The following is a 23693-nucleotide window of genomic DNA, read 5'->3' as shown; positions in this document are numbered from 1 at the left end:
ACTCAACTTTCTTTTCTTTTTTTTTCATTATTTCATTATTTTCATTATTTTTTCATATATTTATTTATTTATTTTATTTTATTTTTTTTTTGCATTACATTGCTGGTCCAATTTCTGATTTAAAAACATTTGATTTTATACTTACAATTTGCCTTAAACACACACATACATGTATAGATATATCTTGTCTTGTCTTATATGAATTTTATATTTTTCTTCCTTCTCTTTTTTTTCAAATTTAAATTTTACATATAATACGGAAATTTGATATATCATGTTTATTAATATTATTTTTGGCTGAAATAAAATTTAGATAACTATTTTGCATGTTCTTTTAGTAGTATATCCAATAATCCTCAATTTTATTAAGGTTTCGTATAGTTGAGTTCTCTTCTTCTTCTTTTTTTTTTTTTTTTTTTTTTTTTTGCTCTATATTCGCAATTAAGTAAAACTGGGCTTTTGGTTTGGGTTTATCTTGCCTTGATTGAATTTTTTTTTTTTTATATATTAAATTTTGACTATCCCAAACAGTTTAGATGTTTACCTTGGTAATTCGTTTCATTCTATGTAGTTAAAAAAAAAAGAAATATAAACAAAAAATTTGAATACAACAAAATAAGTATCTTGTTCTCTACTTAAGCTAGTTATTATAGTTTTGTCTTTTGTTTAGTATTCTTCTTCTTATATTGGCTTGCAATCCATTTTTGGTTTCATATATTTAACCGTTAGTTTTTGTGGGTTGGTTGGTCTAAAGCTTTCATTACGCATGCATTTGTCGTGGCAAATTCTGTTGCATACTTTTGTGGGCGAGCCGAACAACATTTAGAAATGGCGCATCTATTGTTTGTATATACTTGTGTATAGTACAGATTTGTGTATATATATATGTATGTGTGTGTGTGTGTATGCGTAGGTGTGTGTATGCTCAATCGATCACTCGCAATGGCCACAACAGAAATGTTGGCTTTGAATGCAATTGACATAAATTGCCTATTGTGAATAGTTCGCTTGTGTATGTGTATTTGTGTTTCTGTGTGTGTGTGCGTGTGTGTATGTGTGGCACAAGTGAAAAATATAAACACATCCACACTTTTCGAGCATAATTGCATATTTATGGCCATTTCGTAGGTAGTTTGACAATTCGCGTTCGATTTCACTCGCTCATATTTCATTTGGTTGCTATGCAAATTTCTGTATGCGTGTGTGTGCGCGCATGTGTGTGTATGTGTGTGTTGAGTAGAGCAGCGTTTCAAGCAGTCGACAGCAGCAGAACGAGCAGAACGAGCCAGAACAGATAACAGATAGAGCAAGAGATAGAAAGAGAGAAAAAGAAAGAAGAAAACATATATTTTAATTGGCATACAAGAATTTCAATTTCATGCATCTCTATATATGTATGTGTCTACACCTGTCTCTCAGTGTATATATGTGTATGCATGTGTGTGTGTGTTCATTGTAGAAGAAGAAGAGAAACGAAAAAATCATATCAGAAAATATACTAAAACACAGTGGCAATAACAGTTAGCAAAAGGTAACGAGCAACTGCATTCATTATTCTATTTTTTTTTTCTTTCTTTTTGTTGTTGTTGTTGTTGTTTCTTTTCACCTTTTGCTCTGTGGCTGAGCAGCTGAAAGCTCAGTCGAGCTCTAATTGCTTTGGTCTTAATGACACTTCAACAAATACAAATGCAACAGAAACAAAACAAAACAAAAAGAAAATGGTAAACACAGTGAAAGTCATATAAACAAACATAGACACATAAACACACACGCATATATATACATATATGTATTTACAGTTAACAGTTAATGTGTGCTTCGGACAGAGCAGAAATTCATTTAAATTTATACTCGTTCACGTGTTGAAAGGAGTACATCGAATATGGATAATGTCTGTCAATCTGTCGGTCTGTTCATTTGCATTATTGAAGTTGGTCGGATATAGCGTAGCTAGTGTTATATATGTATGTAGCACCTTGATTACCTTTTGTCTCTCATTTCTATTGTGGGTCGGAAATTCATGTATTGTACTATATATAATATGATTTACACATTGCATACTTTAAGCCCTTAAGCGTGAACGAGTATTATGCAGTCGGGCACTACCGACTCTAACATGTCTTCTATTAAATTCATTTATTTAAACAACATTTAGTTTATCAAAGAGCAAATGCAATAAAACATTTTTAAATTATTGATTTTAAATCAAGTTTTGTGTTTCTTAACTTCATAATGCATAAAACATATACCCATAAAAAAATCTTCGTTGCTATATTTATTTGTGTGTGTGTGTGTGTGTTGAGAACAGTAAATTCAAGAATATAGGTTTATGTATATATTAAAGTTGACCGTCAAAATTCATAGGCTAACTATGCATATATAGATTTGTTAATATTAATTTCCGTATATCAAAGCTCGCAAATCACTGTTAACTATTTTATGGAAAATAATCATATTTGCTCTCTCTTTGAGTAAGAGAACTCGCTCGCTGAGCAAAGGCCTTTGGTTTTTTTGAGCGTCTGGCGTTGAACTATTCGTGTGTCGCTCCTTAAACGAACATCGTTTAGAGAGCGATACGATAGACGATCGCAGTAAAAGAGAACAAATAACTCAAAGACTCGAATAACTTTCTGTCCGATTACGGACGTAGTTGCTGAAGAGCCGACGTAATCGGTTGTTCTCTGAGTTTTTTCTCAGAGTGTACGTAAATGACATTTATTTGCAGAGATCGAGAGATGGTCAACAGTTTTTTGCGATCTATGATATTTATATAATTAGATTTATATATTGCATACAGTGTTCACTGTAGTTTGTACCAGACTAAAATTCTTTGGAAATTACACAAAATTTTAAAAGAATTAATTTTATAAATTGAAAAATACAAATTAGATTTATATTCCTATAATTCCTATAATTCTTTATATGTATGCATTATATCATTTATAATATATAAAATTAAGAAAAAAAAAAAAAAAAAAAACAAATAATACAAATTCATCAAAAATATCAAAAAAAAAAAAGATATTTATCAACATCTATCAATATATGTATATACTATATCAATATTTTAAAATTATATTTTTTTAAATGATTTTTGCTTGAATAGTTGCACAAATCCAATATGCCCTGTATTCCTGTCATACAAAATTATACAAAATTATTAAATAAAAGTGAATGAATGCAAATATTATAAAATATCATATCAACACACAGACACACGCATACACCCACCCAAACAACACACATACAGTTACATGCGCACATTTACAAAACCAGAACTCTAGCTTTCATGAAGTATTCTATTCGTACACATACATACATATGTATATGTACATATTAGTAGCTCGTTCGTTTGAGCCATTGAGCAAATTAGTTGGATCTTATTGATTAAGTAATAATAAGTAGTACACCTTTGATTTTCTAGTTGCTAGTTGCATGGTCTTGGTTTCCTTTATCTTTAACAGTTTAAAGTAGTTTTAATTTTCATCACAGCTAACGTCAATTTATTTATTTATTTTTGTTTTCTTTTTAACTATAATAACTATTTTTTTTTTTTATATTTTTTTTTTTTTTTTGAATCAATTTATAGAACTTTTTGCTGCCAATTATGAAACGCAAAAAATGAAAAATAAACACAAACATTTCAATCAGATTTTATATTTTATTTCTGTTTTTTTTTTTCTCTTCTTTTTGAATTTTGTGATTAAAATTAGTTTAGGTTATATAGCTAGTATAGTATACTGTTATACAATTGAGTTTATATTTAGTTTTTGTATTTTTTTTTTTTTTTTTTTTTTTCTTTTATAACTATAACACAATTTACAATTTGTTTTAACATCAATTTAACATACACATAGCTTTGGGGATTTTCTCTCATGATTTATGTTTTCATGCCAGATGCTAATCTGTTCTACTATGTTTTTAAGTCTAAGTAGAGGGGGAAAAAAAAAAAACATCATACAATATGTCTAAATATATATATAGATAAATATGTATATATAACCACATCAAATGTATAAGTAAGTACATTGCATGTAAATCTTATCAATTTAAACACTTTCAGTTGCATTATCAACCTAGAAAAAAAAATTTAAAAAAAAAAAAACACTCTCTCTTCACACTTGGTAATTTCCATATAAAGAGGGAAGTTTTTGTTGCTATTTGAATGCCAAGTTGCATGCATATATCTGGATAGCCCAAGTCTCGGATATCAAAGGTACTCACTGCTCAGCGAGCGTTTGGCTTGAAGTTAACAACTGCAAATATGTAAATGCCTATTAGCAGGAGACGCCCTGCTTGGCCACCGTATACCAGGTGCTGACCTTTACCAGCGAGGGCGAGTCTGGTGTTTGGGGCAGCTCCGTGTTGCCGTGCCCGGCCAGCCCGTTGCTATCCACTGGCTGCACCACCAGGCCATTGGGCGGCGGCAACGGCGGGGCAGGTGGTGCAAGCGGTGCAGGCGGCGCAGGCGGTGCTGGCGTTGTTGCTGCCACAGCTGCTTTGGGCGCTGCAGCCGGCTGCTGCGCTGTTTGCTTACGCTGCTTGTGCTTGCTTTTACTTTTGGCCGGCTTGGGCGGTGGCTGCTGCTGCTGCTGCTGCTGCTGCTGCTGGTGCTGGCCAGGGCCCTGGCCCAGCTGCTGGGGATGATGGAAGTGCATTGGCTGTGGCGTGTGCAGATCGCGACCCACCTGCGGCCCCACCTGCGGACAGCGAAATCGTATGGCCAGCTCATTGGCCATGCTCAGCTCCGGCCAGCGCGGCCTAGATCCACGCGCATCCACTGCTGCATGTGGATGGGGATGCTGATGGGGATGCTGATGTGGATGTGGATGCTGATGATGACGCTGCCGACTCTTGCTGCGCTTGCGCTGTCGCGACTTTGAATGGGATTGGCGCAGGCGCAGCGTTGGCAATTGCCGCGAATGCAGCTCCGTTTGGGGTCGTTGGCAGTGCCGGCAAATGGCTTGATTGCGTCGAGCGATGCCCATCAGCGGCTGTTTGCCAGCTTCATAATCATCCTCATCGTAATCGTCTTCATCCTCATGCTCATCATCAACATCGTCGTCGTCGTCGTCGTCATCGTCGCTGTCGCTGTCGTTGTTATCTTCATACTCATCCTCCTCCTGCTCCTCCTCCTGCTCCTCCACCTCCTCCTCCTGCTCATCGTAGTCGTCGATGACGCGGTTTTTCAGTGTTCGAGGCCTGTGATTAGTTTTGTAGTTGTTGTGGTTGTGGTTGCTAGTGCAGTTGGTTGTTGTTCTTGTTGTTGCTGTTGTTGTTGTTGTTGTTGTGCTGGCGCCATCGATGTCAATGACATGACAGCACTTGGCAGCCGCCTGGTGTCTTGTGCTATGTATTTGTTGCATTTGTTGTTGTTGTTGTTGTTGTTTCATCTTGTAGTTTGACTTACGTTTCTCAGTTTCCATTTGCTGTTTGTTGTGCTGCTTTTCTTTTTGCTGTTGACTCCGGCTACGTCGCAGTCGCCGCACCGTATACTCATCGCCCTTGTCAGTCGGATATGGTCAGAATGCTGTATCAAAGACAGACATCGATCTGGATATGGCATCATCATTGCGGCACGCCTCCAAAAACTCCTCGAGCGTCACAACGCCATCCCGATTAATGTCCATTTTCTGTGTGCGAAAGTGAAATTGCGTGTTGAATACACATTAAAATGGAGCAGACTAGACTTTGAAATCTCTGAATAGATGCTAATATTATGGAATGTGTGTTGGGTTCAAAGGCACAACAAAATTAACTAAACTTTTGTCAATTTCCAGAGCTTAACAGTCTTAACTGGCCTGAGTGGCTAAGCTTAAATTTAATATGGGCCAGTGTGCTTTAAGGCTGCGCATAATAATGATAAATATCTGGTCATGTATGCGGCTAACTGTGTTTAGCCCCATTTGCCGCTTCCGTTGCCATCTGCAGCAGCTGGATAGAGGGCAAGCTGGATAGAGGCATTCAACAGGACCTCAGCCGCTAATGACAATGCGTGACTGGCAAGCAAAGCGAATAGACAGATAGAGAGATAGCAACACAGGGAGATAGAGAGAAAGAGAGAGAGAGAGAGAGAGAGAGAGAGATCTTTGGGTTAGACAGCCTGATGAGTGTGCCCATTGAATGGGTCCAGCTGTCCAGCTGGCGAAATGGCCAACAAAGAAATACATAATTTGATTTGCATAATGCAGAGTAAATAAGCCGACAGTTTGAGGCGAGCGCAAATTGAAATTGCATAATTAACATAAGTAATGTGAGCATCTGTCGATGTCGAAGGAAAGGAACAGGAAATGGAACTTGAACTGGAGACGGAGACGGTACTCGTAGTCGTACTCGTACTGGTACTCGTACTCGTAGGAATGGCTACGGCTCACTCACCTGAAAGATTTGCTCCACCTTGCCCTTGATCTTCTCCTCCTCGGGACACTCGTCCGGCAGTCGGCCCATTAGCTCGTATATGGCAGTCACAATGTCAGTCATTTCCTCCCTCGTAATGAAGCCGTCGCCATTGATGTCGTACAGCGAGAATGTCCAGCGCAGCTTCTCCTCGACGGAGCCGCGCGACAGTATCGAAAGTCCTTGAACGAAGTCCTGTTGTAAATGAAATGAAAAATATGCCAACATAAATACACATTACGCATTACGCATTACGCATTATGCATTACATATTCAGATACAGATACAGATATAGATACGGATGTGAAGACAGATACGGGACAGTCAAGACTCTCCGGGCAACGACAAAGAGAAATTGAAAATCTGTTTATAAAGAATTGCCCATAAGATGCGGCCGGCACACGACTTAAGACTCAAGTGCCTGACCACAGCTGTCCACAGATAGCTGCAGCTGGAGACCACACGGACTAGCCGAAACGTAAGCTGCTCCTGAAGTAGACATTTATTTCAGTGATTCGTATGACAAATGTGACCAGATAAGAACTGGCAAGTGGAAAAAGTTCTACAGCTACAGCAGTCTGAGAGGAAGAGGGAGAGCGAGAGTGAGAGGGACGGAGGGACGGAGGGAGGCGCATTCAAGTTGAACAGCTCGCAACTAGAATACAGCTGAGAGCAGGTTTTGTGTGTTCCTATACCCTCGAACTACGTAGGTGTAAGCATAGCCGCATCAAGGGTCACATGGGATCAGACACAATCGATTTAATAGTATTTGCATAGAATTTGATGCCTAGATCTCTCAGAAAAGGACTATCAGATCCACTCTTGCTGGTAACCTGTTACATTCAAAGGCAATTCGATCAACTTGCAGCTACAGGGTATCTCTTTGTCGCAGCCTTCTCGTCGCCACTGCGAAACGTGTTTGGTTATTTGTATTTGCGAAACATTTGCAGCGGCCCATTAAGCCCCATTTGGACAAGTGCAGAGTTCGCTTGGCTAATTTATCAATGTGCAGGAAACGTGACAGAGCAAACCTACAGAAAAAGAGAAAACGAAGAGAAAAATCGTTGCCTACTTGCGGGCGTTGCAGCCAGAGACGCTGACAAATGCGTGCAGTCAATGGCACGCGTATAAAACCCTTTGGATTTCGTTCTTTAAGCTGCATCCCTAAATGAGTAAAGTCATGAGGACAAGTGAAAGCAGATTGGGAAGTACCCTTCCACCAGATACACTATTGCCAGCTAGCTATTTTTTATATGCATAGATTTAGTAAATTTGCAAATATTTTTGCTAAGTCACACTGTTTTAACCAGTTTATAGGTGCCATAGTTGTATTTTAGTATTTATGTACCTTTAGTGTAAATATAAACAGCGCACATTTCGGAGCACTGGGACTACAATTTACATTAGTTTCCAATTCTCACTCCTAAAGATAAAACAAAGATATGTATATTTGCCAAGGCACAATCATTGCTCCTCTTTAAAATAGGTTTGTTTCCAATTTCTGCAAAAAAAGTTATCCAATGTGTGAATTGTTTTATGTATTCATCAAAGTCCCTTCACTATCATCAAAGTAGGCTACACAAACTTGAAACACTTACTACTTAGAACAGACTTGTAATTCCCAAGTTGTTATAGCTTTCACAGAGTGTCAAGGCATCGAGAACGAAGCAGTTGTCGCAGTTGAAGTTGCTCACAGAGCGACTTCTTCTTAATGAATTTTGAACAAATAATAAATACATCCACATTTCCAGTAGGGCATAGATTTTTGGTTATTTCATCTTTAGTCGGAGTTCTGGTAAGTAAGCCGATAAAGGTGAAATAACCATTAAAATCAATAAATAATAAACTAGTAAGAGTGCTCTAGGCGAGACTGCTCGACTAGCCACTCATTCTCAGGCTGTTTAATGGCGTTGATTTTCTGGTTATTTCATCTTTAGTCGGAGTTTTGGTAAGTAAACCGATAAAGGTGAAATAACCACTAAAATCAATACATATTAAACTAGTGAGAGCGAGTGCTCTAGTAGAGACTGCTCGACTAGCAGATACTCTGCAGCGTGCAGTAAGCTGCTGTGCGACTGCAGTGTGAATGCATGTGCATGTAAATGCATACACACGCACGCATAAGCACGCACTCTGCCAACTGCGCAATTGACGCAGCAGCGAATGCGGCTACCCATAATGGGGTATATATGTCAATATGTGAGAGCTTATTTATTTAATACATTTTTCAGCTATATGTGGGGCGTTGCGTAGCGAGCTCCCGGTGTCGCTTAATTCATTCACAAGCGCTTTCTGGTTCAATAGTCTGTGACTAAGTCAGGTTTCTCTGCTCCTGTGTCAAAACCTCAAATTCTGGTCGCAATTCTTGTTCATCGAAAGCACAACAACCCTGATGCGAACGACATAGCGAGCCGTCTCGCTCTCACCCAGCGACACCCGGGACCACGTTCAGCAACAGCTCTAGTTGTCCCTCTCTTAGTAACAATACTTCATTTAATTGTTAGTACAATCCTAATGAATCGATTAATACGAACTGCCGGTGTTTCTCAACACTATTGCATCAAGAAATCCCACAGTAACTTCAACAACAGTGAAACATCGCACTGATACGACATATATATACAGACTACAGTGAGCACTGGCCATGAGTGCACTATGTCAGTCAGCTGTCCCCTTTGTAGCAGAGTATCTGCTAGTCGAGCAGTCTCTACTAGAGCACTCGCTCTCACTAGTTTAATATGTATTGATTTTAGTGGTTATTTCACCTTTATCGGTTTACTTACCAAAACTCCGACTAAAGATGAAATAACCAGAAAATCAACGCCATTAAACAGCCTGAGAACGAGTGGCACAGCAGCTCACTGCACGCTACAGAGTATCTGCTAGTCGAACAGTCTCGCCTAGAGCACTCTCACTAGTTTCTTATGTATTGATTTTAATGGTTATTTCACCTTTATCGGTTTACTTACCAGAACTCCGACTAAAGATGAAATAACCAAAAATCTATGCCCTACTGGAAATGTGGATGTATTTATTATTTGTTCAAAATTCATTAAGAAGAAGTCGCTCTGTGAGCAACTTCAACTCCGACAACTGCTTCGTTCTCGATGCCTTGACACTCTGTGAAAGCTATAACAACTTGGGAATTACAAGTCTGTTCTAAGTAGTAAATGTTTCAAGTTTGTGTAGCCTACTTTGATTATAGAGAAGGGACTTTGATGACTACACAAAACTATTCACACTTTGGATAGCTTTTTCTACAGAAATTGAAAACAAATATATTTTTAAAAGGAGCAATGATTGTGCCTTGTGCGCTGTTTATGGTATCCCCTCGTGGGACTTATCCCAACTATAAATAATTAAAATTAAACTGATTCATTAAAACGTCTAACACTCTATAGCCTTAATGCACTTCAACTGGAATTAGATTGAATTAAGCTTAGACTACAATCATCAGAGCTGTCCTACATATATTATATATATATATTCTCCAACAAGAGAAACAATCGACTCGATCGAGCCAGTGTCTTCTGTGGTGTTTTCTCGCTTTTGTTTTTTCGCATATAGCTAGTATAGTATGTTCGCTTTAGTTTATGATTTATACATTTACTATATTAGTAGCAGTTTTTACGGACAGACGAATGGACACAGCTAAATCAACTCAGCTCGTCAACCTGATTAAAAATCGATAGCTTGTCCCGTTATTTTGTTATTGATTAAAAACTTTATCGAAAATCAGTAATAAATTCATATCTGTTACATATATATGTATACATTATAAAAATACATTATATACTATAAAAATAAGATATAATAATAATATAACAAATATTATAAAAAGATGAAAACAATTATAGTTTTTAATATTATATATAAAAGAAAATATTTGAAAAATATCTTTAAAAAAAATAATAATAATAATAATAAATGATAAAAAAGGAATTAATAAGAAAATAATCAAAAATTAAAAAAAAAATCATATATAAAATTTATTCATAGAGGTAATTAAAAAATACCAAGAATAGAACATTTTTTAAAAATATTATTTTAAAATATATATATAATTTTCATGATCTTTCTATAATATTTTGTATATTATCTGTATATGAAATGAAAATATAATAAATAAAATATAAATAAAATAAAAATTGATAACCAGAAAAAAATTATAAGTAATATTAAAAAAAAAAGAGAATTTAATTGAAAAAGACCGGTAATATAATTTGCTAAAAAATGTATATTTTTATTTGTATATATCTACATTAAGCCATATCTCTTGTCTTTGGTATTTGTGGCTGAGCAAAATTGTTTATATATTTTGTTAACAATGCAATGCAATGTCGAAATACATTAATTTAAACTTCTATAAGCTTTGAAAAAAAAAAATTAAGAAGCAAATTTAAAAAAAAAAATTGTACAATATAACTTTGTACCTTTTATTTATAATAGGTGCGCAGATAATTTTCGCTTTATATATATTTGACATAAAATTAGCAAATGATGTAGACTATTCTATACTAATCAATACTATGTACATACATACATATATGCATTTACATATACATATATAATATTTGTGCATACTTTGCCTTGTTCAACTGAATTTCTTTCGCTTTTATTGTCAAATCCAACTCTGACTAATGTAATTACATTATTTAGCTTGCATTTCAATAAGGCCATTGTTATCTGTACACGTATCTAGCTACATGTATATGTGTGTTACATATATTCGTATATGTGTGTGTGTTAATTTGAGTTGAGGTTTTCTCGTTATCCTCATAAATCACGAACAAATCGTTTTACATTTGCTAGTCGATGTTTTGCACTCAAATTGATGTTGTTAATGCTCTTGTTACTGGAGTTGTTGTTGTTGTTGTTGTTGCACAACGTTGGCAATTTAATAAAAGGAAATGTCGTGCAAATCGTGTATAAAACACCTTGCAACAATATGTGAGCTTAATTGAAAAGCGGAAGTCTACTTAGTCAGCCGTCATTCGGCACACTCGCCGGGTATGGGGAGCGAGAGCTGGGGACGATGTGGCCCCATATGTAAACATATGTGCATGTGCATGTCTCTCTCTCTGTGTGTGTGTGTGTGTGTGTGCACATGGTTTATATGGCGAACGTGCCTTGTAGTCATTACAATTTTAGGTCATTATTCACAAAACGAAACTGGGCGAGCTGGCAAAAAGGCAAAGGCGAAGGCGAAGCTTCTGGCGGGCCTCGCTTCGCAGTCAGATAAGCGCCTGTCTCTCAGTAGCTAGCTAGCTAGTGTGTGTGCGTGTGTGTGTGTCTTTCTCGGTTTTTAACTGCAGCAGTTGGCTGCCTTTTGTTTGGCCTGTCTTTGGTTTATATCGCACTTGTGTCTTGGCTTGGCCACCCCCGGCGAGTTGGCGTTAAAATCGCCATAATTCATCGTTTCAATGGCGTCGCCAGCGAACACGTGCTGCCATTGTGCTGGGCTCTGGCAGTGGCCCCAAACAGTGCTGCCCAACTCTCTCTAGCACTCTCCCTCTCCCTCTTCCTCACCCTCTCTCTTTCTCTCTATATCTATATCTCTATATATAATATTTAGCATAACCAATAGGCGTGGCCGTTTGGCCAGCGAAGTTCATGTAGCAGCAGGAGGCGAACAGAACTGCAAAAATTATTTGCAATTTGCATGCGAAGTGTTGCCTGCCACGCCCACAGCGCCATTTGCCACGCTTTTGCATGCGCATATTTATTTGATTTCCGTTTTGCACTTCTTCGCCTCGCTTTGTTCGCTCGACTGCAATAGAAATGTTGACAATGACAGCAGCAGCAACAGCAGCAACAGCAGCAGCAACAGCAGCAACAGCAGCAGCAACAGCAGCAACAGCAGCAACAGCAGCAGCAACTGCGACAGCTACATGAATACCGCACGCGACAGCAGATTGAGATGGGTGACTGCATCATGTGCACCACCCACAACACCCACACCACTGCGCCACGCCAGTCGCCCACTTGGGCTGCATTTTATTTCAATTTTGAGACATTTCACTTGATTTTTTGGCTTTTGTTTCGCTCGCTCACTTTGGCCCGCCAGCGAAATACCTAAAACGCCAGCGCCCAAAAGTAGGCAATGCCAAATGAAACAAAATGAATACGAAAATGAAAATGCCAAATGCCAAATGCGAAATGCGAAATGGGAAAATGGGAAAATGGGAAATGGCAATGGAAATGCAACTGACAACGCCTGTTTTTCGGCTTTCTGCCTGCTGCATACTGCACAAATTGGAAATTTCAATTACATTTAAGTATTATTCTATTTAGATCTACTATGCGTGCTACTGGCGTTGCTTCAACTTGATAGAGAAAGTGATGAAAGTCTTCAAATTAAATTGGTATTTAGTGGGAATTTCTATGTGGTTGTTGACTAAATCAAGTGCCAATTGGGAGCGTATTAGGCGATGTCCATTGACGAACAGCTGCAGCCAGTTCTTTCTTTAAATACATCCATACTTCTTCACCAAGTGAAAGGAAATTTTGCTTTTGTGTAATGTTCGTTCTACTGTCCGTTTATTCATCCATCCGTCTGCCTGTCCGTCCGCTTGAATGAAAACCATTTCGTCGGTATCGAAGCTAAAGACTTCAAATCTGGAATAAATTCTCGTGGGAGACTTCTTCTTATATAATGTAAAAATTTTCAAATGCGCCACCAGAGACTTGAAATATTCTTAATGTACTCGCATTGACAAGGGAAGATGCAAAATATCAGTGGATATATTTACGCCCATTGGGGCATCGCGAAAGAGCGCGCAAAAGCTGAATTTTCTTCGTTTTTATAGCCAAATACCCAGAATTTAATTTAATTAAACTCAACTTTTTTCATTAAATTCATGTAAAATTAAATTAGACACGTATTGGGGGTGTGGCGAACCGTATCTTCAAAAGCTTTGAAGCTATAAACATTTATACGGTGAATGTGTATTCTACAGTCGCTAGCACCGGCTTGCAACATATAAATATGCATACAATCAACCAATGAAAATTTATTTATTTATTTCTATTAGTTATTTATAGAATTATTTATTTATTTATTTAATGGTTGATTTATTCATTTATTTATTATACCCTGAACCCATTGAAAATAGGAAATGCGTCCGTAAGACTGTCCGTCCGTCCGTATGTATGAACGCGTCGATTTCAGAAGATATGAGAGCTAGAAACTTTTCCTAGGTCCATGAATATCACGCGCATATCGAGTTTTTCTCCCAAGATCGATAGCTGCTCTCGATGTTTTGTTATCGATTAAAACCCATATCGAAAACTAGTTGTTTAATTAAATTTTCTACACCATTGAAGCTACAGTCTCCAAACTTTAAGTGTAAATTTTTATGTATATTATATATTTGCGGTTTTTGTTGTAATTGTTGTAATTTTCTTACTTGCTTTAATTTTGCTAGTGTATGAAGTATACATACGCTTAAAATGAAATTCCTATTTTTCCGAAACTAAAGCGAACAGTTCAGACAGAAGACACTGGCTCGATCGAGTCGACTAATTTTCTTGTTGGAGAATATATATATAATATATGTAGGACAGCTCTGATGATTGTAGTCTAAGCTCAATTCAACCTAATTCCAGTTGAAGTGCATTAAGGCTATAGAGTGTTAGACGTTTTAATGAATCAGTTTAATTTTAATTATTTACAGTTGGGATAAGTCCCACGAGGGGATACCATAAACAGCGCACAAGGCACAATCATTGCTCCTTTTCAAAATAGATTTGTTTTCAATTTCTGTAGAAAATTCTATCCAAAGTGTGAATAGTTTTGTGTATTCATCAAAGTCCCTTCTCCATAATCAAAGTAGGCTACACATCTTTGAAACATTTACTACTTAGAACAGACTTGTAATTCCCAAGTTGTTATAGCTTTCACAGAGTGTCAAGGCATCGAGAACGAAGCAGTTGTCGGAGTTGAAGTTGCTCACAGAGCGACTTCTTCTTAATGAATTTTGAACAAATAATAAATACATCCACATTTCCAGTAGGGCATAGATTTTTGGTTATTTCATCTTTAGTCGGAGTTTTGGTAAGTAAACCGATAAAGGTGAAATAACCACTAAAATCAATACATATTAAACTAGTGAGAGCGAGTGCTCTAGTAGAGACTGCTCGACTAGCAGATACTCTGCTACGAAGAGCAGCTGACTGACATAGTGCACTCATGGCCAGTGCTCACTGTAGTCTGTATATATATGTCGTATCAGTGCGATGTTTCACTGTTGTTGAAGTTACTGTGGGATTTCTTGATGCAATAGTGTTGAGAAACACCGGCAGTTCGTATTAATCGATTCATTAGGATTGTAGTAACAATTAAATGAAGTATTGTTACTAAGAGAGGGACAACTAGAGCTGTTGCTGAACGTGGTCCCGGGTGTCACTGGGTGAGAGCGAGACGGCTAGCTATGTCGTTCGCATCAGGGTTGTGTTGTGCTTTCGATGAACAAGAATTGCGACCAGAATTTGAGGTTTTGACACAGGAGCAGAGAAACCCCATACTTAGTCGAAGACTATTGAACCAGAAAGCGCTTGTGAATGAATTAAGCGACACCGGGAGCTCGCTACGCAACGCCCCACATATAGCTGGAAAATGTATTAAATAAATAAACTCTCACATATTGACATATATACCCCATTGTGGGTAGCGGCATTCGGTTTTGCGTCAATTGCGCAGTTGGCAGAGTGCGTGCTTATGCGCGTGCGTGTGTATGCATTTACATGCACATGCATTCACACTGCAGTGGCACAGCAGCTTACTGCACGCTGCAGAGTATCTGCTAGTCGAGCAGTCTAGCCTGGAGCACTCGCTCCTCTCACTAGTTTAATATGTATTGATTTTAGTGGTTATTTCACCTTTATCGGTTTACTTACCAAAACTCCGACTAAAGATGAAATAACCAGGAAATCAACGCCATTAAACAGCCTGAGAATGAGTGGCACAGCAGCTCACAGCACGCTACAGAGTATCTGCTAGTCGAACAGTCTCGCCTAGAGCACTCTCACTAATTTCTTATGAATTGATTTTAATGGTTATTTCACCTTTATCGGTTTACTTACCAAAACTCCGACTAAAGATGAAATAACCAAAAATCTATGCCCTACTGGAAATGTGGATGTATTTATTATTTGTTCAAAATTCATTAAGAAGAAGTCGCTCTGTGAGCAACTTCAACTCCGACAACTGCTTCGTTCTCGAAGCACTCTACACTCTGTGAAAGCTATAACAACTTGGGAATTACAAGTCTGTTCTAAGTAGTAAATGTTTCAAGGATGTGTAGCCTACTTTGATTATAGAGAAGGGACTTTGATGAATACACAAAGCAATTCACACATTGTGCCTTGGCAAACTCCCACTACTCCGAAATGGGCGTTGTTTATGGTATCTCCTCCTCGGGCTGATTCCAACTATAGTAAATTTATACATCATTAAAATTAAAATGATTTATTGGTATGTCTAACATTCTTTAGCCTTAATAAACTTCAACTGGAATTATATTGAATTAAGCTTAGACTACATTCATCAGAGCTTTATAATCTATATATGTACATATATTGTGTGGAGAATACTCCAAAAGAAAAATAATCGACTCGATCGAGCCAGTGTCCTCTGTCTGAACTGTTCGTGCTCACTTTTGTCTGTTCGCATAAAATTAGTATAGTATGTTCGCTTTAGTACTTATATATCGTCCCATTCCCGCAAAAAAAAAAAACTTCTCCTCGTAAAATTACATCTTTGGACATACGATCATTTCGCGGGAATGCGACAATATAGTAGCTTTTGCGGAAAGAAAGATGGACATAGCTTATTCAACTCAGCTCGTCAACCTGATCAGAAATCGATAACTTGTCCCGTTATTTGGTTATCGGTTAAATACATTATCGAAAATCAGTAATAAATTTATATCTGTTAGAGCCTCCAAATTATAAATGTAGATTTATATGTATTATATAAAATTTCGAATTTTGTTAAAATTTACCCCCCACACTTGTATAAACTCCATCATCCTCATATTTTTAAAAGGCGTATTTCAAATACTAGAGACTTATGCTGTGGCAAATGCTGGCATATCTATGTTATAATCATAGTCATAAAGATAATCCACTAACAAGAAGAGTTATTAAACAATTAAGTTCCCAGTCAATGCGTGTTTATGCGTGCGTGCGTATGCCTGTGAGTGTGCGTGTGTGTGGATGTGTAAAAATTTATTGAAATATCAGTGGTTCGAAGGGTTCAGGGGATATCGTAGTCGAGCAGTCTCGACTAGAGCTTTCTTACTTGTCTTAAATATATTTGACTATATTAAACGTATATCTGACAGCTAGTCTTAGTATTAGTCTTAAAATTAAATAAAGAAAATTTAAAGAGAGAAAAAGAAGAGAGAAAGGGAGTGAGAGAGAGAGAGGGAGAGAGACTATCGTGATTCATTCCAAATCCAAGTGCTTTCTATGCAAATCTCAAACTTTTTGCCTGCCAAACTTGCGAGTCATTAATGACGCGCATAAACTTGACAAAAACTTGAGCTGCACATTAAAGCCTCTGCCCAGCAAGGGCATGTGTGTGTGTGTGTGTGTGTTTGTGAGTGGGGGGGGGCGAAAAGTGGAAATAAAGTTGTGAAATATACATCGTAGATAATAGTATAGCAACACGTTTAACGTTTAACTAGGAGTTAGCGTGGCACAGCTTGAGGCTGGATGGCAGCACTTAATAGAGCGCTGACACTTAACCGGGGAGTCGTCCGGTTCATTCTAGTTGTTGTCGTGCTGTGGAAACCGCAGCTAAATGAGCTGCTCTAACTACACGCTGCTTGGCCAAGACTGTGGCTGTGCTTGCTGCTCTTGTTGTTGTTGTTTTCGTTTCTTTGCGAAGCATTTTGCAGCATCATTTGGCGCCAACCACTCAACCACCCCCCACACACAGAGAGAGAAAGAGAGAGAGAGAGAGATGGCGAGAGAGAGAGAGAGAGAGAGCCTCAGGCCAATGTAGAGCAAGTCGCTTATGATGCCACTCGACTGTGTCGTGGAGTTTCAGCTCAACTGTCAGCCATATTTTATGCTTAAAATGTCTAAAGTAATTTCATTGTACTTAAGCGCATTTTGTTGCTCTTAAGAGGGGCAGCTGGGGGATATGGATGCTTTGCCTTCTACTGCCTTGTCTCACTTGGCTGACCACTGAGACACGCCCACCCATCCACCTTCTCCCACAACGAAACAGCAGCAAAAAGTTGCCTCAGCTCTGCTCCATTTTCCGGCCAGGCAGGGCCAGGACTCCATAATTTAGTATATTAAAATTGAATTATTTGCCAAGTGCTTAGGCGCATTAAAATGTTCCGAGTGTTCCATTTGCGACAAAAATGAGCCTCTGGCACAACTCTTTAAGTTCCGCAGCTCGATTTGTCTTCGGCTTGCAGTGCCTAGAATTACCACAGATCATCTCAAATGCCAACGTTCCGCCCAGCCTCGCCCCGCCCCCATTTAACGAGCGGCAACTCTTTAACAACTTTGTTGTCTTTAAGAGCTGCACTCAAACAGCTCTCAGCTTATGGCAACATCTTAGCGCAATATCTTCAGCATTTCCTCTTTTCCTCCCCAGTTTTATGTAACCACAAAATAGCGCAGGAATCTTTGATTTTTGTGTGCTGCTCTTTACTAGCTGCAGCCACCACAATGATGTGCATTATCAGGCCAATCAACTGTTTGGCACTTCAAGTTTTATCACGACGCGCGTAAAACAAGGAAACGTGTTAAGACAAGCGGAAACATGTAGCAAGCGTGTCGAGCACTCAGTTGACAGAGCTACATATATCTGTCTCATTGATTTGCAGTCGGACAAGGTTGATATTGATTTATGATTGATCCATGCCGAGCTCTGCTGTAAGAACTACAACTATTTATGCTGGCTCTGCGTGTTTTTAGAAGGGAAGAATTAATTAGAATCACTGACCGTTACGATTATAGTTTTTATAGAAAAATAAATAAAAAATAAGAATAATTTTTTGAGTTGCTTAAAAATAAATATTTTGAATTATTAAAATTTCTGTATATGAAACCTTGCAAAAATAATAATTACGAATAAATTTGTATATAAAAATCAAATCATAAGTCTTATTTTCAATTTTAATTATAATAATATAATATTATAATAAACTAAAATTTATGACTTAATTTTCATTATAATAATTAAAAATACAAATTGGTGACAGATGAAATTGCATTATATTATGTGATGTTATGGGGCTCAAAAAAGTTAGAATGGCTTTATTACTTATACCAATAAATAAAATGAAATAATAAAGAGTAATAATTACTTTAATAATAAAAAAAAAAAAAAATAAATAAATAAATTAAAATAAAAATAAAATATCCAATAAAAGTACATATATCCATTTTTTTTAATTTTCCGGTAAGAAAATAACTAATGTCTAATTTAGAATTAATATTTAAAGCTGCAAAACATTCCAGGAATATTTACAGTTTATGTGAAAAAATAAAATGTCGATTTCGCCTATAGAGCAGTGCGTGATGGGAATACTCAGAATGGTATATGTACATTACTTTATACTGCAGTGATTGTCGCATTAGAGAGCGATGACTTATATAGTCTATGCCTGCCACGATTACCCATAGCTTGTAGTTGGGGCATAGGAAAAACCAAGTTTTCGTATGTCTTCATGAGAGACACTCACAAATTAACACAAGCTCGGAATGTATTGAGTGAAGTTGAATGTGAAGTCGAGAGCAAGCCACATTGAATGAGCGCGAAGGGATGGGTACAAGAGATTGCATTCCGAATGATTTCTGTCATTGTTGTCGTGTGTGAAGGGAAAAAGAAATTATCAAACTTCGTTTTGGCCTTTCGGCTAGTGACTGGACTCTCTAGGGCTTTGCCAAATTATTCGTTCCATTTTATGCTTTAGTCATTCTTACTCATTCTCACTGCAGACTGACCATTGCACTATGGGGAATTTTGCCGTTTTTCGGGTATTTAGTCATTTTTGCGAAGTATGAAAATTTATAATTTTTTTATGTTAACATCTTAATAAAACTCCAAACTTTAAGGTACTGTACCCAAAATGTTGAATAACAGTCCACTGTTAAGCCTAACAGCTGTTAAAGTCAGCTGTTATCTTCGAAAAGCATTTGCCTTCAGCTTACAATTTGTGTTAGCCGATTTTCAAATCATCGTTATTCAATGACCAGACATTATTTTTGAGAAATTTAAAAAGGATATGAATTTTTAGGGCTTCTACTATGCGTTGGCTTAAAAACCAATTGATGTTTGAACTTATTTTAATCATTTATTGTATAATTAGCAAATGTTGTCAAATTTCATTTCTTGTAAATAAAATTAAACTTTGCAAAGACATATAAAACAGCCACCAGGGCGCACCAGTGTAATTCCAATTGCATGTTATAGAGTAATCAATTGGGATCTTAGTGCCTTTGTCTTAATGTGCACTTTTGCAAATCAATTTTTAGCAGGTGACTACGACCTGACCTGTGTGATATTTGGCTCAATGACAACTCTAACCAAGAAACAGTAATTGTGATTTTTTCTTAAGGTGAAACTAAATAAGACTAATATTGATTCAACTTATTAATCATATTAAAAAAGCAAAAGCCGCTTTTTTTGCCAAAATATAAATTACAAATGGAAGAAATGCAGCAGGAACAAAAACTAGCTGACAACTATGAATGACTGCCTATGACAGCAAATGTTTATAAAACAATTGTTCAGTCGAGGAAGATTCATCCTGTAGGCATTTTTGGCAAAGAAGCGTCTGATTTGCACAACCAGGTCTATAAATCAGACAAATTTCATCACGAATGGAGGGATAGCAGAATCCATAATTTCGCTGGATGTAATAGAGCAATGGATACATCTGATCAGATTATTTCTTCGGCAAATCTTTAGAAAAGAGTTTGAAAGCATAAAGGTCGCTGTCTAATGAAGTTGTACGTATTGTATTATGTAAAGTTGAAGGCACAATTAAATCAGTTGAAGAACCCGAATTTTTTTAGCGGATCAATATTTCTGGCTGATTTGGAACTCGAAACTGAAGAAAACTAATTTCGATTTTATGAAAGTTCGATTGTTTTCAATTAAAATTATTATTTTAAAGTATTAACAAGCAAAATTCTTAAAAAAAAAAAAAAAATTTTAATACAAAATTTTAATTAATTTTTTTGGGTGGGCGGTGACACGCCCATTTTTCTAAAATATATTTCTGATGGTATACATATTAATAATACAAAAACCGGATCAAAAAATCTGGCTTAGTTTTTAAGTTATTAATTAATACCCGATAATTTGGATTTTTCCCCATAGTGCATTGGTCTGTCTGCCAATCTGTTGCTCAGCTAAGTGGAATCGTTGCCTTTAGGGATTTCTATGGCTAGAAGATTCCTTGGATTTTGGGCATGATATCGAGCGATACTCAGATCATATACATATAATTATATATCAGATATATTACATAATAAGAATGTATTATAAATAAATAAATATAATTTCATCACATACTTATAATGCTTGACTTACCTCAAAGCTGACTATGCCGCTATGATCCTGATCCAGGGTATTAAATACATAATGTGCGTATAATGTTGGATTCGCTGTAGTTGTTGTTTGTATATAGTTTTTATTTTAATTTTGTTTTTCAGAACGAGAAAAAGAAGAGAAGAAACGAAAGACTGTGTTAAAAGTGAGTGAACAGCGGTTAAAAGCCAAGACGTGTATGTCTAGGACTTTAGGACTTTGACTTTTAAGTAGAAAACTTTTGAATACATATATGTGCTTAGAGTAACTCTCAACTCTACATATACATAAATACAGATACGCAACACACATACACACATACACTTATGCACTCCCACATAGGCGTGTCCGATAGACAAGCGATTACTTTACCACATGCCACGTCATCGATAAACTATGCGCAAAGAACTATGTTGTGTTGTGTTGTGTGGATGTGGTTGATGTTAAATGGAAATGAAAATGAAAATGAAAATGGGAATGTGAATGGGAATGGGAATGCAAAAAGTGAAAAGTTAAAGTGAAAAAGCAAAGTCTTCTGTTGTGCATTAAGTTCAGTTTGAGTTGCCCAGCATCAAGATGGAAATGCTGTCGTGTCATTGTTGGGTCGCAAACTTTTATGGGGGCCTGTCCGACCCTGTTGTCGTCCTTCAATGAACACGGCCGGTACTTGTGTCGCTCTCAAAATAAATGTGAGCGAGCAACGAGCGTGGGCAAAATGTTGCAACAAAACTTTCGTTTTGTCAGCCGCAAAGTTTTTGTTGCTTCTCGAAAAAGTCAACATGGCCCCAAACGCGACTTGCGACTCTCTAAGACAAGCCCCAGCCCCAACGCTATCTAAATACCAAAAAGAATAAAAACAAAAACTGTTCTCAGCTAATTATGTGTGCGGGTGTGCGTATGCGGGCGTGTGAGTGTGCAGATAAGTTGTCAAATGCTTAGCAAATTATGCTGCATGTGTGTCAAGCACCCTGCATGCGATGCGTATGCAGAGAGTGTATGCTCGACGTGGGGGAAAGCTATGTAACGCTAATTGGATGACTAGCTGGCTGCCTGATTGAGTCAATGACAGATTCGATGAGAGAATTACTATCTGATTGACTGACTGATGGACTGATTTACTAACTGATTGACTGAATGATTGTTTTGCTTACTGACTGACTGATTGATTGGCTTACGGACTGACAGATTGCCGGATTGACCGAGTGAGTGACATACTGAGTGCTGAATAACTGATTATCTGAATGATTGACTGATTGACTGACTAACTGATTGACTTACTAACTGACTGATTGGCTGAATAGCTGATTATCTTATTGATTGACTGACTGATTGACTTACTGACTGACTGACTGATTACTGACTGGCTCACTGATTGACTGAGTAACTGATTGCCTGATTGACTGATCTACTGGAGTGACTGACTGAGTGGCTCATTGATTGATCGCTGACTGACTGACTGAAAGACTGATTGATTGCCTGAGAGCTTGGTTGATTGACTGATTGGTACAAACAGTTTCATCTGTACCAATAAAGTGTTTCACTTGACAGTGTGCACTATAAGGAAAGTAGATGTAGCATAATACTTATATAACTTTTCTATACAAATACAATAAGACAAAATACAATTACAATTGAATTGTTACATTAACCTTAGCTCCCAGGTAGTTTCCATTTGGGTTAGTTTACCTAGAAATATTGTATATAACTATGAATTGCACTATTCCAGCTTCAGATTCAGGCACTAAAAGTTGTTGTGTACATTCTAATAGTTTCACTTATCTATAGGGTATCAAACAGTCTCCCACGCTCAGCTCAGTTCAGCACAGTTAAATGCTCGAGGCACACTCCGACTTCAGTTTTACTGCCTGCGCGAGAGGCGTGGCGTGACGAGGCGCAACCACCGGCGGGCATTTGGTGCAAATGCCCTTATCTGGCCATCACATTACATTTAGATTATTGCCGAGCAGCCGCTCATTTGTACTGGGTATTTTTATGATTATGGCATGATGCCTTGTGGTTGTTCCAGTTCCAGTTCCAGTTTCAGTTTCAGTTTCAGCTTCGGTTCCGGTTCCACTGCAGCTGCAACTCTCCAGTGCGAATCGTGCGCTTTATGGGCGCACAATGTTTACACCTCTTTTCGAGTGGTCACAGCACAGAGAAATGCAGTTCATAAAATGGCTACCACGCTGCCACGCCCAGCGTTTTGGGCGGAATGTGTGGCAAAGAGCAATTTTATTGATGTGCGCTTGCCCTATGTGCTTTAGCGCCTTTATGTTGGTCCGAAAAGTGGACTGGAGACAGAGGGATTTAGTGACTGGGGATTGGGGATTGGAGAGAGGCGAGAGCGAGTGCTGCTCCAAAAAAAAAAAATGTATTTGTCAAAGTTTATTGTCGCCGTTTGATACTTAATGTGTTTTTATGACGCATGACGCACTGGCACGCCCACTACGCCCACCCCGCACATCAAGGTCAAAGCTCAAAGGCAACGACAGCAGCTGCTGCTTTTGTGGCTGTCGAGAACGTTTTTCCTTTAGCCAAATCAAAATGACTGCAAATGTGTCATGTAAAAATTGTTATGAAATTTGCGCTGAAAATTCGCAACACGCTGAGCTGAGGAAAAGCACATGGAAAACAACGGGAAACGCATGAAGCGGCACGGACCAAGCCACAGTCAGTTGCCTCTGTGTGTGTGTGTGTGTGTGTGTGGGGCAGCTGCAGCTGGAGCTGGGAGCAA

At 37.7% G+C, this 23693-nt stretch overlaps 1 protein-coding gene across 4 annotated transcripts in view; it reads right to left on the bottom strand.

The window, feature by feature from the left end:
* Positions 1-463: 463 nt before the first annotated feature.
* Positions 464-23693, bottom strand: part of LOC6584477 (Kv channel-interacting protein 1) — a 115177-nt gene continuing 91947 nt past the window's right edge. For 3 of the 4 annotated variants that reach the window (XM_032732127.2, XM_015161550.3, XM_015161549.3), the window contains 4 exons: positions 20963-21036; positions 6379-6591; positions 5411-5633; positions 464-1191 (listed from right to left, as the gene is read on the bottom strand). In XM_032732127.2, coding sequence (XP_032588018.1) covers positions 5523-5633; positions 6379-6591; positions 20963-21036 — 398 coding nt within the window. In that variant the 3' untranslated portion in view covers positions 464-1191; positions 5411-5522. Of the gene's footprint in view, positions 1192-4224; positions 5634-6378; positions 6592-20962; positions 21037-23693 lie in introns of all 4 variants that reach the window. The other variant, XM_032732128.2, reaches the window with a different exon arrangement.

The sequence above is a fragment of the Drosophila mojavensis genome, unplaced genomic scaffold, assembly GCF_018153725.1.
Source record: "Drosophila mojavensis isolate 15081-1352.22 unplaced genomic scaffold, ASM1815372v1 contig_136, whole genome shotgun sequence".
Classification (NCBI taxonomy): domain Eukaryota; kingdom Metazoa; phylum Arthropoda; class Insecta; order Diptera; family Drosophilidae; genus Drosophila; species Drosophila mojavensis.
The sequence above is the reverse complement of the archived record's forward strand: the minus strand, read 5'-3'. Positions and strand labels throughout refer to the sequence as shown.